At 40.0% G+C, this 15,663-nt stretch overlaps 1 protein-coding gene across 6 annotated transcripts in view; it reads right to left on the minus strand.

Annotated features, from left to right (window-relative positions):
* MACROD2 (mono-ADP ribosylhydrolase 2) overlaps nt 1–15,663 on the minus strand; it is an 866,072-nt gene that overhangs the window by 261,248 nt on the left and 589,161 nt on the right. For all 6 annotated transcript variants that reach the window (XM_066177797.1, XM_066177796.1, XM_066177795.1 and 3 more), the window contains exon 8: nt 9,776–9,849. In XM_066177797.1, the coding sequence (XP_066033894.1) occupies nt 9,776–9,849 (74 nt within the window). The remainder of the gene's footprint in view (nt 1–9,775; nt 9,850–15,663) is intronic.

Here is a 15,663-nt window from a genome sequence, read left to right on the forward strand (position 1 = left end):
CTAAAGCACTTCATCTCTGTTGTCCCTCCTGAAACATTTCCCATCAGGAGGTTATCATCATACAGATCGTTTATTATTATCTGCAACCCCAAGGGGAGATGTTTGTTTAAATGCCCACAGGGAAGAGGTTATCACACAACAGGCATCAGGATTGAATTCAGGGAGTCAGACTGCTCTGTGACAAGTTTGTTTCATATTAGGTTCGAGCACTCACCCCTGTAACAAGAAGCACAACAACAAGCAACAGCGCAAGATCAAAGACTTGTTTCCACACGTGGAGAAGACATTTGACATGCACTTTCCAAAAAAAAAAAAAAAAAAAAAAAAAAAAGTGAAAGCAAAAAGAATAAATAAAATTATTCATATAGAGTGCATTTCATCCATAAAACTACCCACTACCATCTCAGCTGAAGGATAAGACTATCGATATACAAACAGAAGACCGAGGTTTTTTAACCTTTTGGATCACAAACCCAAAGGGGCTTTAAATGAGAGATGAAATTTCCAGCAGAAAAGGCTGAAAGTCACATATAAAACCCTTTCCCCCAACCTGAAAATATTTGGCTGGATTGAGGTTTGAATGCACAGTGCCTTTTAAGTAAGTGGAAAAGCTGTATGGAAGAGACCAGAAAAAAATGCAGAACCTGAAAAATCCCTTCCTCGCACATCATCAGATCTAGGAAATTTAGACCTGGGTCCCTGAAAGGCCCTGGTTTCTTGCCAGGGGGTGAAATCAGAAAGATTCCTTTGGATTTATTGGGCATTGATCATGCAGACGAAGATACAGCAGCTGATTCTTGGTATTTCTTTTCAGCCTGAAGTCTTAAAGAGCTGGAAAGTGTCCTACCAAGTGGTATCTTAGGTCTGATAGCAAAGATGAGACAAATATACCAGCGCAGAGAAGTGCAACACTCCTGGTTCAGAAAAGCATCCCAAATTCACTTCTGGTAAATGTAAATTTACTCCTGAATGAAAACGTGCTCCTGAATCAGGATGAAGACAGACAGAAAAGAAGAGAGACACGGCAACGCCGACCTTGTAATTTACAAGGCGTAACTGCAAGCCAAAGCTGTGCTCTGTGTCATGGAAACTTTCATCTCAACTGTAAATTATATTGCTTTTAAAGCTACTTAATTCTGCTTTCACCCTCACCCACATTTTTCATCTAACCACTGGTTGTTTTTTACTTATTTTACTAGCTCCAAAGTATATTCATCCTTTTTTTTTTTTAAATGTAGGTAAAAAGAAAATAAGGCCTCAAGAAATTAATAGTATTTAGATTTAGCTGTAAACAGTCTACGCTTGTACAGTTAATCTTCATTTTTTTTTATCTCATGGGAGATCAGGTTAGAGGTAAGGAGAAACCTGAGTAGGTCTCTGTGTGGTGTTTGCTCAAAAACTCTTCCCACAAAGCATTGCTTACAATTCCTATGGAAGAATTTCATAGCTCACCTAATTCATTTTCCATTTATTCATTAATCCCAAATAAACAAAAGAATCACATAATCCTGAAGTCTAAGTAGGAAGGTGATATGCACCCTCAAACTGGGCTGACATTTGAATTTAAGCAATTTGTTCTGTATTAATTTTCAGTTATTTTATCTTGGAAGCCTGCCATCATTCCCATGTTTCCACAGGTCCTCATTGTCAATGCTCTGCACATCCACAATGCTCTTCTCATCTGTTCTGTCATTTCATATTTAATAGACAGACCTATTTTTCACCTCCCCAGGAATACAGTAGGATACAGAACCTATGAAGTATGTGGCCAATATCATCTAACCTATTAAATGTCAGAATCATATATCTCAAACCATATGTCAAGATGCTGAAGTCTAGCAGCAATAAACTCATTCTGTTCCTCACAAGTAATGCACTCTGGCTGTAAAGATCCATGTGGGTTTCCTCCTGTATATATTTGATTGTGACCTACTATTGATGGCTGATGTGGTAGGAATTGGGCAGATCTTAGATGGGAAAGTGGAATAAAAGCTAACAAAATATTCTGTTTACAGTTATTTCTTTCATACCAGTGTGGTTCTTCATAGGGTGATCCAATGTTTGCTTCAGCATAAGACTTACCTAATGTATTTTTTTTTTTTTGTATTTTAGTATTATTTCACCGCCACATCCCATGCTGGACGTTTTGTTTTGGGAAGAACTGTAGGCAAGAGAACTGAATTTCAATCAAACCAAAGTGGCACCTTTCCAGAAGCAAAACAGTCATGTGAGTCTTTTGGAAATGGAACACCCAAAGCAGTTTTGCAGGATGCCAGGGAAGTGCCAGCAGGAAAAAGCACGGGCTCCTGTCTTGTACCATCTCTGTCCCTGAGGCCTGAGGCTGGGCAAGCAGCCTGGCCAGCAGCTGGTGCCCATCCATCCCACCTGGCTTCTGTCTGCTGGTGACTGCCAGCCAAACCCATCCCTGGCAGGCAGCTTCTCCCACAAGCCTCCCAAAAGCACTGTCTCCACAACAGGAGCCTCCCTGCAAACCTGCACAGAGCAGAAGGAAAACCTGCTCCACATCCCCTTCCTCTTCAACCTGCTCCACATCCCCTTCCTCTTCAACCTGCTCCACATCTCCTCCCTCTTCAACCTGCTCCACATCTCCTCCCTCTTCAACCTGCTCCACATCTCCTCCCTCTTCAACCTGCTCCACATCTCCTCCCTCTTACCCCATCTCAGCACAGCTCCTGCTAAGACCCAGCTATAATCCACTGATACAGTCCAGTCATGACACCAAAGTAGAGCAGAATATAAATTGCAACAGATTCACTAATGGGAAGAGCTCAGAAGCAAAACAAAGATTGCAGCAGCATTTTCTCCATTACTCAGGAAGTATTTTGTCCATGACTCTCACTCCAGCTACGTGGATTGTTGTTCTTCAGTTATTTATTCCTACATACACGCAGGGTGAGGGACACAAGCCAACTTGAAGACCCCAGAAGGGCAGCAACAATAACTGAATCCTTCCAAAATGAAGGCTGGACCTCTTCTGCATTGCCTTAATTTGAGGAGCCAGTTGAAATTATCAGATTTCTGGCTGAAAGCCAGTACAGAAATAACAGGATGTCATCGTGATCTTTTTTGTCAAGCAAGAAGTAACAACAAAAAAAAACCCCACTGTTTCTCCTTATTTTTAAGTATTTTTTCACACTGCTCACTATAGTTGTAAGGTCCCTCCAAATACCCAGAAATCACAAGGAAAAAAATAAATCAAAGAAACAAAACAAAAACTCCGCACTTAAGCAGAGACAATTTTGGTAATTTAGCTACACCCCTGTACAATTTTGAAGCTATCCAGGCTCCTGTTATCATAACTACTATTAAACTGGAAGGATAAAAAGAACAAATTCTTTGGCAAATTTCAATTATTAGCTAGTTAACTGCTGTAAACACGAAAGAACCCATGCAGAGCTCTGTTTTGTATTAGTGACACTCATTAGCTGCAGTGGAGTTAGTGGAGGTGTTTTTGATGCAGCACACAAAGGTTAGACAAACCTTTACAAAGATGTATTCAGGGAATATATCTACACTGCATGGATTCCCTTGATCCTCCACAAATTTTAGAGGGAAGAGCTGACAGAAAGCCACAACACCAAATCCTTCCTCCCAGTTTGATTTTGGTCACAAACAAGCATCTCAAACCACACCACAGGACACTCCCTTGGGACATCCCCAGCCATCATGAGCACCAACAGTTCTGGCCAGGAGGGATCCTTCCTGCCTGTTCCTCAGTATCTGGAGCAAAAATACCAAAATCTTCTCAAGTTAATAAATAAAGTATTATGTGTAACAAAGACAGGCTTTGTCCACTTCACTTTATCACCCCTCTAACTAAACCACAACCTGAAGAACATATAAGAAAAGCATTGCTGCCTTGGCAGCTGCCTTATCATTTCAGAAAATGACTTGTCTGCTGGGATGATAGTTAGATCTGGGCTTTGGGGACAGCATTGAATCTCTCTGAGCCTGGTGAGAGAGCAGCTACACAGAGCAAATAAATCATTTTAATTTTGTACCAGTTGAAAAGCATTTTTTTTTCTCAACTTCAGCAAGATGACAGTGGCATGATGGCTGATTTTCATTTCAATCAGAGCAGCATATGATTACCACCTAATTAGAATGTAGAAATAGAAAGGAGATCATTTTTTAACCTACCCAAGAGAACAGTGCTGGGGGAGGGGAGGAGATTATGTTAATCAAGTGATACTGGCATATCAGAGCAACCAAAATAGCCGGATGAATTTTTATCGGCACCCTCGCTGTCCTTGAGGATCTGTCAGTGGCTTCAATCAAAACCTGCGTTTTCAGAGCTTGATTTCTGAGTAATAAATATTCTTTAAAATAAATACAAGCCACCGCAGGCCCAAACCAAAAGACATCGCCTTAGGCATGAATACATATATTTTTGTTAAAATTTCACATGCTTTTGTTGACAACTGTAAAACTGTAAACACAAAAACTAACAAATCAAAACTAAAAGTCAGGCTTGTCTTAAGGGGAGCTGTTTGCATTAATATACATGTTAGGGGTTTTTTTAAACTTACTTTCATTAATTAAATATTGTCAGCTAACTGCTCCACTCCTTTCTGGCATACATGTTGGAAGTTAGTTGCTCTGCCCCCGGGGAATCTAAGTGAGGTTACATTAAATGGAGCTGCACCAGGCAACATTTTCCAAGACATGCTGTCTCCATCTGCATCCTTCCGCAGAGATAAAGACTAGACCCTGTCTCAAGATGCCACTTTGTTTAATTGCCTCTGAAGAATGAAGAGCCAAAATTAAATTGCTGAGACCACAGAAAGGAGGGGGTTAAAGAAATTAAAAACAAAATAAAATTAATGTTTAAATTATCTTTCAGGCAAGCCTGCTTTGTGCAACAGAGAGTGGTGGCAGCTCCCTTTGCTTTGCCCTCCCAGGCCATAGCTGGTCATCACAACATCTCTCTCCAAACTGGTCACCAGTACCCAGCACCATCTTAGGTGTGTGAGATATCCTGCCTTTAGCCACCCGAGTCGTAGAAAATACCCCCCCAGATCATAATTGGATGGAGCACAGTACCAAAGGAAGCACAGGTGTAGGGCACCCGTCCTGGAGTGTGCCTCACTAGACAAACGGGTTTCCTCATGAACATTTTTGTCAGGAGGAGTATAGCCAGTGTGATCCCCATCCCCATTAAAAGAGAGTTGCACTGATTTCAGCTGGACCAGGATTTGGCTCATCCTGCTTTGCTGGAAATAGATTATTTTTTTCTTCCCTTGGCTGTAGGATGATACGTAACTACCTGCTAAAAAACAAGGTGACTCGTGCTTCAGGCAAGATAAGAAAAAAGTCTCTCTTCAGCAATGAGTCTAACAAAAAGGAATCAAGGATGTGTTGATTTATTTCCCACCTCTGTGCTTTTAATTTATATTGGTTATTTCAATGGCACATACATTGCCATTGCACTTTCCTAGTTGTTGTTCTACCAGGGTGTGTAACAAACGTTGTGAGATATGGTGCAAGAGAAGGAACAATACTTTGAACCAAATGTGCTGTTAAATTAAAGTCTTTTCTTGAGCATTAAAAAAGTCCTGAGGCTTTTCATGTCAGTGTACTGTACGTTGAGGCATACACTTGGATCTTTTTTATTTTTCACCCTTTTGAGAAACACAGCAAAGTAAAAGTAGATAATGTCTATCATTGCAAACATTCCTAGATATCTGCCACAAAAACCCAAAGATAACCCTCTCCCCATCACCCCCAATAATGTAGGGGATGCAGTATTTAAAGTTGCCACAATGTTTTTGAGATACCATTACAGGAAATCAGCTGGCAACACCCCAAATTATCCCAGAAAAGAAGCATTCTGACCAAATTATCCCCAAAAGAAACATTCTGACCTGTTTAAAGAACTTAATGTGCATTTTAAAAATGAGTCCCAGGGTGTAATCTCCTAAAGAGTGGACGCCAATTCTATTTTGTGCTCTGAAGAATTCTATTAAACCTCAGGAGCACTGTGTGCAATGTGAAAACACAGTTTGCTAAGGAGGTAGCCTAGGTGGTCTGCAGTAAATTAACCACTGCTGCTGACTGAGGCCGTACCAGGAAAGAGTTTGCTCCAAGGGATTTCTCCACTCACAGCACAACACCATTCACCAGCTTCTAAACTAGATTTGCCCCCTGGCTGCAAGTCAGCAAACCTGGGTGTAAAGCTTGGCCAGAGATTAGTTTGACTAAAGGGTTCATTTCAAGAGCAGAACGGTGCTGCTGTTACACACAACTGAGTCCAGACCACTACTTACAAACAGATTATTTTTTTTAAAACTAAAGATAGTTGCTTTTCCCAACCGATTTTATGTAGTTGACTTTTAGGCTGGTGGACTATGGTGGCTGTATGTTTGAGTGAATGACAATAGAAATATCTCTGTTGCTTTGTAACAATTAACCTCAGGAAGGAGCTAACTCCATTTGCATGGTAATGAGACATTCATCTAAGTGACATCAGAGTTAAGCATGCTAATAAGTTTTTATACAAACACCTGAGGGGTCAAGCACAACCACGGGCTTGGGTAAGGAAACCTTTTATTAAATGCAAATCACTTGTCTTTTAAATACTTTGACAGAGAAATTTGCAGGACTCCAGCACAGCTTGCGGGAGTCATTCAAGTTACATTTTCAGGCCCCTGGGCTGACTAAGGAATATAGCAACTGATTTATTTATGTTTTGAATTAATATCAGTATCTAAAAAATCTTCATTATAGCATCAAAGGAAAGAAGTACTACAGGAAGGTAGAGAGGTGAAAACAAGAATATTGCCTTATCTCTCCCAGATTTGTCACAGATTCCTGGGTTGCTGGAAGGCAGAGGAGACACGGCTGCTGTAGGGAACAACAAAAGACTTGGAAATTTGTCAGCTTTCCTTCTACCTATTTGTGCCAGGTACATTGCAATGGAGGCAGACTCCCTAGTGAGCACGCTATCTATCTTGCACTAAAACTTCTTGAATTCAATCAGCCAACTCACATTCTACAATCACAGAGGTTGAGACCTCAGTGAGTGGTTAGGTCCAAGGGCATCACTGGGCTGCCAGACTCCTCTGGGACTAAAGGAGCAGAACTTCCTCACAGGTGAGGCAGATTGCAGGACAAAGGGTGAGGGAAAGAAGCCGACTTTGATTTAATTTAACTCTGGCAGAGCCAACTGCAGGAGGCCTCTCTTGTTCAGGAGAGGGTGTTTAGCAGGACACACCAACTCATCCTGGCAGTGCCAGGGGAGCAAGTTTGGTCAGTAGTAACAGGAAGGAGATGAAGACAGCACCCTGTCTGAAAAGCTGCGCTTGTGCCAGATCATTAGAGGTTTTGCTCCCAGACTAGAAAATATGAATTTAAATATCCAGTGGGTGTGGCAGGAATTGATCTGTCTTTAAGACAGAACTTTGTAGAAAAGACTGTATCATACGGCTGTGTGCAGCAAGAGGAGACTGTGTTAAAGCACAGAAAGTCCTCTTCATTCCATTGCTGTGTGATGAGCTACTTTGGGGAAAAGCTTGGGTAATATATAATACTACTACTCAAAACACAAAATCTAGTCCAAGAGAGTAAGTTACAAATCTCTGGAAGTGTTCAAGGCCAGGACGGACGGGGCCCTGAGCATCCTGGTCTAGTGGGTAGCATCCCTGCCCATACCAGGGGTTGGACTAGATCTACTTTTTTATGCAAAACATTCTGTGATTCCATAACAATACGAAATGGATCAGATTGACACCTGGCACAGAGCTACTTCAGTTCTTTTAAACCAGATAACTATGCTCACCTTGCTATACACATTAAATACCAGCAACCCAGTAATGGTATGCTTCCCAAAGATCCCTTTTACTGCCTAAGTTACTGCTGTCTTCAATAAAATAAAGTGTCTTTATTTTGCTGCAGTCCTGTTAATGACATGTAAAACATGCTAATGTGCCATATTCTAAAACCAAAGCCAGTGGATTGTGGAAAAACCTTAGGAAGAGGGTAAGCTTCATGGGAGAAAGCACAAAGATGTGGATAATCAAACCCTCAAAACTTGACAGAAACCTAATACTCCACTTCCTTTGAAAATCAACAAAAAACTCTGGGGGAACAGCTCTGAATCATCATAATCAGTAATATGCAAAAATTGCACCACCCATATGTCTTCAAATGCATCAAACAGAGTGAGACCTCAGCTTCGTGAAACTGGGATTCAGGATGTTAGGAAAACTACATTTAAGACAACAATTATGGGCTGTAATAGTCCAAACTGAAAAAACAGCTGTGGTCTAAGGTGAGTAGGATAACTTTAAATATTGCTTTGTGGTTAGGACAGCCTGAGCTCCTTTCACTGTCCAAACATTATAAACTACAGCTACTTATTTACAAGTAATTCTGGTTAAATTGGAGTTTGTGAGGAGCAAGGCAGGAGGTGTGTATACAATACAGACTCAGATTTTGAGGAAGAAAAACTTATTTCTGGAGAAAAAAAACAAACCCAAACCTTCGAGCCCATTTTTAAAATTATGTGGTAAAAATGAAGCTAGAAGAAATCATAAGATGGTAAGCGCCACAAATATATTGGGTTTAGCCTCACACATCGAGGTTAAAATTACAAACAGACGAGATCCCAAAAATACAAGTTTAGGGCTAAGCAGATGAGATTTAGGTCCTAACAGTGTTAATGAAGTCTGTCCATCCAAAACTCAGATTTCTAGCTGCGGGGAGCCAACTGTGACAGGAGCAAAAGCCACAGCAACCAACTACTCAGTGCTACAAAGAATCAGAGTCCAACAGGTGTGCACTCCTTAGTGCACTCCCAGGTTTGAAAACCTCAACTGTACCACTCAAATCTCAATGTATCACTTCCTCTCAATTCAAAGTCAGCAAAAATCCCAAACCAAACAAAATAAACCCACTGAATTCATAACCTGACATATCAGATTCTTAGGAATATATTGCTAGAGGAAAAAACCTCCTAATTATGTCCTTGAATGCTTTGTTCAATGTTTGCAGACAAAAAAACCAAACTTTTATTGTCTGAAATCTGCTGGCTGTTGTCATAAGGAAACAGGCAGACTCTCACTTCAAGACATGATTCTTTTATCTGTTTTGCCTCTTTTTGCTGCACTTCTCCAACCCAACACTAGGAACACAGAAAGACAAACAGTAGAGAGGGGAGAGATGCAGATCCTTCTGTTAAAAGCACTTTTTGTCTTGTACAAATAATCACTATTATGTTGCCACTGGAAGATGACCAGTACTATTAAAAGTTCTTATATTTGTGGAGTGTTTCTGGGAAAACTAATACTTAATAGTAAGCAAACCGAAAAATTAATGAAAACAGAAAATAGGATCCCACAGCTTTTTACTGTAAAGTGACCTCTGGAATGCCACTGACCTTTGGTGACCGTTTCCACTGACAACTGGTTTGCACATTTCCTCTCCAAGAATCTCCTCATTATTATCCAAAAACTCTGACAGTCAGAAACAGCTAAGGAAGAGAATAGTCTTCTGCTTTGCCAGGAAAGATTACAATGCACAGGAAATGCACAGTATGGTTTCGAACAAAGGTATCTCTTTTGAACTCCTGTAGAGCTTTTAGACATAAAAATCTTCCCCTGGCTGTATTGTCCTGACCTGACTTCACTGGTCTTAAGACTAAATAGTAAAAGACTTCAAGTCTCAAGCCTGTGTTTACTCTTTTCACAGTTCTGGAGTCAAAGACGATAACCTTAAACAGAAATTTGAAAAAAAAAAAAAATATTTTGTTCCATACCTCATTGTGATTCTTGCTTAACCATTCCTTAATAGTGTTAAGGGCAATGACAGCAGCAGGCTCATTTGGAAAACCTAAAAAGAGAGGAAATGAGAGATAAATAAAAGGCATATATTTCTTTTATATATAAGATATATATACAGGTATGTTTGTTACATATATAAGAAAAAAATATATATATATAAGACCCCCCTATTCTTTAAAATATTTTGGAATTACAGTTGGTCAACTCCCTTCTTCACAGATTTGTATAAAGGTTTCAGGTAACATCTATTACATTCTTCCCCAGCTAAATAAATTGAAAATAGGCACAACAATGCTTTATTGGATTTTTCTCTTTTTTTTTTTCTTTTACTTCAGTTAAGAAAAGTCCACTGCTCAGGAGAAGAAGAAACAATAGAGAGCTGTACATGTGTCATACTAGGCAGGCAACCATTCAACACATATATCACAATAACAAATATTAGGCTTACATTTCATGGCAGCAAGAAAAATTCAGACATTTCTTAAGGCACAAGGGCTTTCTTAAGGCTTTCTTTCTCTAATCCATCTGTCAGCAAAACTGTACCACACTATGACCCCAGTGCCATAGGCCTTATAAAGAGAGAAATGTTTGAGTTGGAAATCTCTCAATTTATGACCTAAATCATAACAAACAGCTTTGGAAATTAAAGAATTCATGAAGCATTAGCATATGAACTTAAGGCCTTATGTTGCATGATGCATTAGCAACAGTAATTCCCTCCAGCACTAAACAATATCAAAAATCTTTCCAGGGATACAGACTTTTTTACTTTGATGGTTTCTACCTACCAAATCCAAGGGTGCTTTCATTACTTGGGCACCCTTAATTTAATTTTGCTTTAAATTCCTAACTTGGGGGCAGCAAATCATTTCTGTGAGGATTTAAAAATAAAACCCTGTAAGCTTCATGAATGGCTCTCAGTAGGTTGGATTAACAGAACAGGCTTTGAAGAGGTGGAGCTGCAGGCACAGTGGACAAGCAAGCAATAGGGTTAGCAAGAGTCATGAAATTCAGCATAGAGCTGTGGAGATACAGCCTTTCTTACATCATACATCCTCACCCTTGCACCACAAACTGAAACACAGATACCGCAAAAAACCCACGAATTTTCTTCTTTAACCCTTTTTCAGAACTTGTGCAATGCAAGGTTAGGAAAAAAACCCAACCCAATCCAAAATCCCTGCACTGAATCACATTCCCGAAACATCACACCCGGTAAATTGACTCTGCAAAGACTTGCTCCAGCAGCATGTGTACTGTTTTGAAGTGACAGATGACAACCATTCATCACAAAAAGCAAGTAAAATAGTCAATTTTGGATAATACCAACATTTAGCATGTGCTTCCTTTGAATACATTTCTCAACAAAGCATATTTTTACATTTTAAAAAATATACTTATCAAATCCAAGATAAAAAAAAAAAAAACAAAAAAAAAAAAACAAACAAAAAAAAAAACTAGCTTAGACCCTACAAATGTTACTGTGGATACTTCTATTGCTGCTGGGAAAATAAATTCTTGTACCATTTAATAATGCTGCTGATATCATCGAGGCATATGTCTCATGACACCAACTAACGACCACTAACGAAACCCAGAGCAGGGACTTCCAACAGCCTCATTTTCATCCTATAAAATAACAGAGCTCAAAGCAGACCATCTGCTCAAATTAGTAATATCCTAGCTAACAAACTGGGGCTTCTTCCACACAGAAATTCCATGCCCTGTGAGTGTGGTAGCTCTGCCTGGACACAAAATGAACACCGTGCAGAGGGACAAATGCATATTTCAGACAACTGATATGCTATTGTTTATGCACTGAATGGTTTATTATTTTCAGAACAATTCTCCCTCCAGCAAGATTAACTTTTCAGGCTTGTTTTTCACTCCCTTGCAGCAGGTTGGCCAAAGCGGTGATAAAGCACAGCATAGAATCTCTCCATAAATTGTACTCTGTTTAGAAACTGCTGCCATACTAACCAGTCTTAAACAGAATGTTATCTAGAAAACTGGTGTTCAATTACTACTAAGTCACCACAATGTAAAGGAAACAGCTCAGCGACCTAAATAAACAGCCTTGAATTCTGTGTATGATTTTGGAAAGTAAGTTGAAACCCATCAGAGCCTTTCATGACCAGCTAAGCCCCCAAAAAGATTCATCTAATTAGCATTTTACACACATTTCTGGTAATTTTATGGAAAGGATTATTTTACTGACCGTGTGCAGAACCAGGATGGAATTAGCCTCCTGTTGCAAACCTTGCACCAGCACAAAAGCCCCTGTGTCTCTGATTCCCAAACAGACAAACATTTTTGTTTACAGGACTGAGTTAAAGTGAGATGGGCTCTTCTAAAACAGGCTTTTGCATTGTTTTTATCTCTAACCTACATTTGCCTGCCATAACATTCCTGGTCTGCTCCCATCTACACCCCCATCCCCCTTTTCCCACTTTCAGCAAGAAAGCAATCTCGGGAAGCGTGTGGGAATCAAATTACTTGAGAGAAATGAGCTCGAGGTGCCTCACAGTTTACTGACTGCTGGAGCAGCAGCTCAGGCAATTCTGGCTAAAGGCTCAATTTCACAAAAGATAAAACAGGTAAAGTAATGAGTGACACTGGGCCATGTTACTGCAGTGAGCGTTCCCCCAGCATACTGAAAAGGACAAGGGCACAAAAAAAGCACACAGTGGCCACGAGGTACAGGACTTCACTGTGTTTATCTGCCTGGAGGAAAAGAGAGGGTTGACAGGTTGTGTGTCATGGCCAGGTGTGTGGCAAAGTGTACCTACCCACAGACACAGGTATCTAACTTGGCCTGAGCTTTCTGCATCCTTCACTGCCCCAGCAAACACCTTGGCAACACACCCAGCTGTACCACAAAACCAGTGCAGGCTGTGCCTGCCTCCTGAAGATACAGAATTTTATTGCCACAGTCTGCATTTTGCAGTGCCAGCTGATCACATCTCACCACCCTTTACCAGGATCCCAACTCCCCAAGCACAGCAAAATCCTGGATAGGAGCAGCCACTCCCCTAGCGTCTCTCTGAGCTCATGAGCCATCCTTTAAGCACAGCTCTCATCATCACAGCTGATGCAAACCTTCTAAGTGGGTGCAGACCTTCTAAGGCAGTGGGAACGAGGGTGTGCACCCTGGTACCATCACATAAAGCACACCTCATCTCTACTGCTTTTGGGAGGTCTTCGCACAGATACTACCCACAGCGACAGCCCAGGAAAGCTTTGAGAGCCTTCAAACTTAAGACTTTGCTACTCTTTCCAGGGCTTTGCCAACTTATTCCTGGAAATTGTAACCCTGACCTGTGAAAAGGCTGGCAAAGCAAGCTCTAGGCTGCGTGAGTCCTTGCAGTCATCACGGCCATAATTTTACTGCAAAGGTACGATAAGATATGGCAGAATTATTCTGATGCATCTGATAGGAAATAAATGTGCTGTTTTCGAGGAGAAGAGTGTGGGGAAGAACTAAGATAGTAACTAGAGATACACACTGACATTCCCATTACATTCTGTATTTATTCCCTGGAATGCAATCAGTAAGAACATAACTCCCCCTGTTTCATCAAAGTACAGAAAATATGCAATCAATTCCCTGTTGTTGGACACCCCTGTGTAAATGCTTCATCTTTTGTGCTTGGGGGATTCAGTGGGGAAACATTTACTCTGTTGTAAATGTTTGTTACTCTTTGCCTAATTTATCCATGCAGTATCAAAAGAATGTACACCAGTAGTCCATGGAATTGCAGATTATTCTGAATTGAAATGTACCCACAAGGATCACAGAGCCCGGCTCATGGCCCTGCACAATGTTCTTCAAAGCATGACAGTGCCACAAGGATTTTGTGCCACAAAACTAACAGAAATCTATCTCAGGGACTCCCAAACGACGTGGAGATGCTGATGGCTTTATCTGACTTTTTACTGGTTTTGATCCAATCTTACAAAAAATGTCTAACTCACAATCAGGAAATGCCACCTCCCCATGAAAAGCCCATTAACCAAACACAGGTATTAAGTAATCAAACTTCAATATGATCTATTTGAGGATTAAGATAACAGATTGTAACAGGAGGTCTATAAAGCTAACAAGCAATTGTCAATCCAGAAAAATCACTTCAGTAACTGTAGGGATAAGTGTTATAATTTGTCAGTTTAACTCAGATGCCCAATGTTTTCTGTAAATCAACTCATCCTGGTTAAAAAAAAAGGTCTGTATCCTTTTTTGTTAGCATAGCTTAAGTGCTAGGCAGGTTTTTATTCATTTAATGCATGTTTCTTTCTCTATGGATTCCAAAAGGCTCGTCACAGGCTTAATATTCTTATTTGCCAGTTTAATGATTTCATTTTGAAGCAAATCATGAAAAGAAACTAAATGCACATCAACACAAATAATCATTATGTGTTTTCATATTTTCTCAGAAAAAATATCTACACTGGCATATTTGTGCATATATCAAGATGTAACAGTTTGCAGACTGTTCCTGTGTGCTAAAATCAACCCTGAGTCCCACAGCTTAATCAACAAGGCTGTTAAAATGGAAAAAAAAAAAAAAACAACTTCCACGTTTTAAGTTTATAAATTTGTCAGTATGTTTACAGATATATAAAAAATTATGCTCTTCAAATAGTAGCTTGTCACATTTTTAAACTGTGGGACTGCACTGAAGGCCATCTCTGCAGTCAGTATGACAGGGATCTCCACCATGCACCAAGTACTTGCTATGTGGGAATCATCAGCACCAGATGGCACCGAATATAAAGATGTTTTAAAGGAAAGAAGAAGGGGGAAAGAAGAGAAAAAAGGTACTAGGCACTTGTTCCATACGTGTTCTGAAACCCAGCATTATTACTGGTACTGTAAATACCTTCTGAATCACAACCTACACATAAATAACCGTGCTTCATTATGGCCACGTGGGTTAAGGCCAGATGATAGTACTTATGACAATAAAGAGAACAAATGAGATGCACAGCCCAGCATGCCTGAGGTAGGGTTAACTCGATACATCCACTTGTCCTTCAGCTGTGAAATAAACAGAATAATCTTGCAACTGATCCCATGTAATCATCTTGTCAAAGACGTATTTTAGTCGTCAAAATGAATTTGCTCACGCTAGGTTGATTCCCATTACCATGGCAAATCCGTTCTGTTTGGAAAGAGATGATAGCATTCTACCCATAAGCTTATTGTGTTGCAATTCTTGAGCTTTTTTCTTTTTTTGTCTCTCTCTTTTTTTTTTTAATTTTTTTTTTTTTTTCAAATAACCATTGTCACATAGTGATTGGACAAACAAGCTAAGTTCCTACTTTGATCATTTTTGTGGGCACTCATAACCCGGAAAGAAAGCACGCTCATTTGGATCAGCTGCGCTGAAGACTAAACAGAAGAGCCATGAATCTTCTGCTAAATAACCTACCTTGCCTTATTGAACTCATTCAACCAGAGAAAACCTTATTTGCTGTCCACTCCAAAACTAACTCTAAGAAAGTGAAATTAAGCACTCTGAAAAGCCAATAACCTTTCTGTTACCCTGAGAAACAAAGCTGCACCAATTCACTCTGCCCTTCACAGACTGTGCTACAGTAATTAATTATCATTCATGTAAAACAAAACGGGGAAAATAAGAAATTTTCAATATGCATAAACAAAACATTATTCTGAAGAAATCATTATGTGCTTCTCAGTTCCTCCCAAGAAAGGCATACGCCTTTACATTTTCCTTGAGTGAAAGAATTCAGAACCAACAGAAAACTACCTGCAGTTCCTGAAGAATCATTTCCATTTGCATTCAAGTGACATGACAGATGCAGCTGGTGGAAGGTGGTTAATAAAAAGAAACTCAGAAGA

Source organism: Chamaea fasciata, unplaced genomic scaffold, assembly GCF_029207755.1.
Source record: "Chamaea fasciata isolate MVZ Bird 193981 ecotype frontalis unplaced genomic scaffold, bChaFas1.0.hap1 SCAF_3, whole genome shotgun sequence".
NCBI lineage: Eukaryota > Metazoa > Chordata > Aves > Passeriformes > Sylviidae > Chamaea > Chamaea fasciata.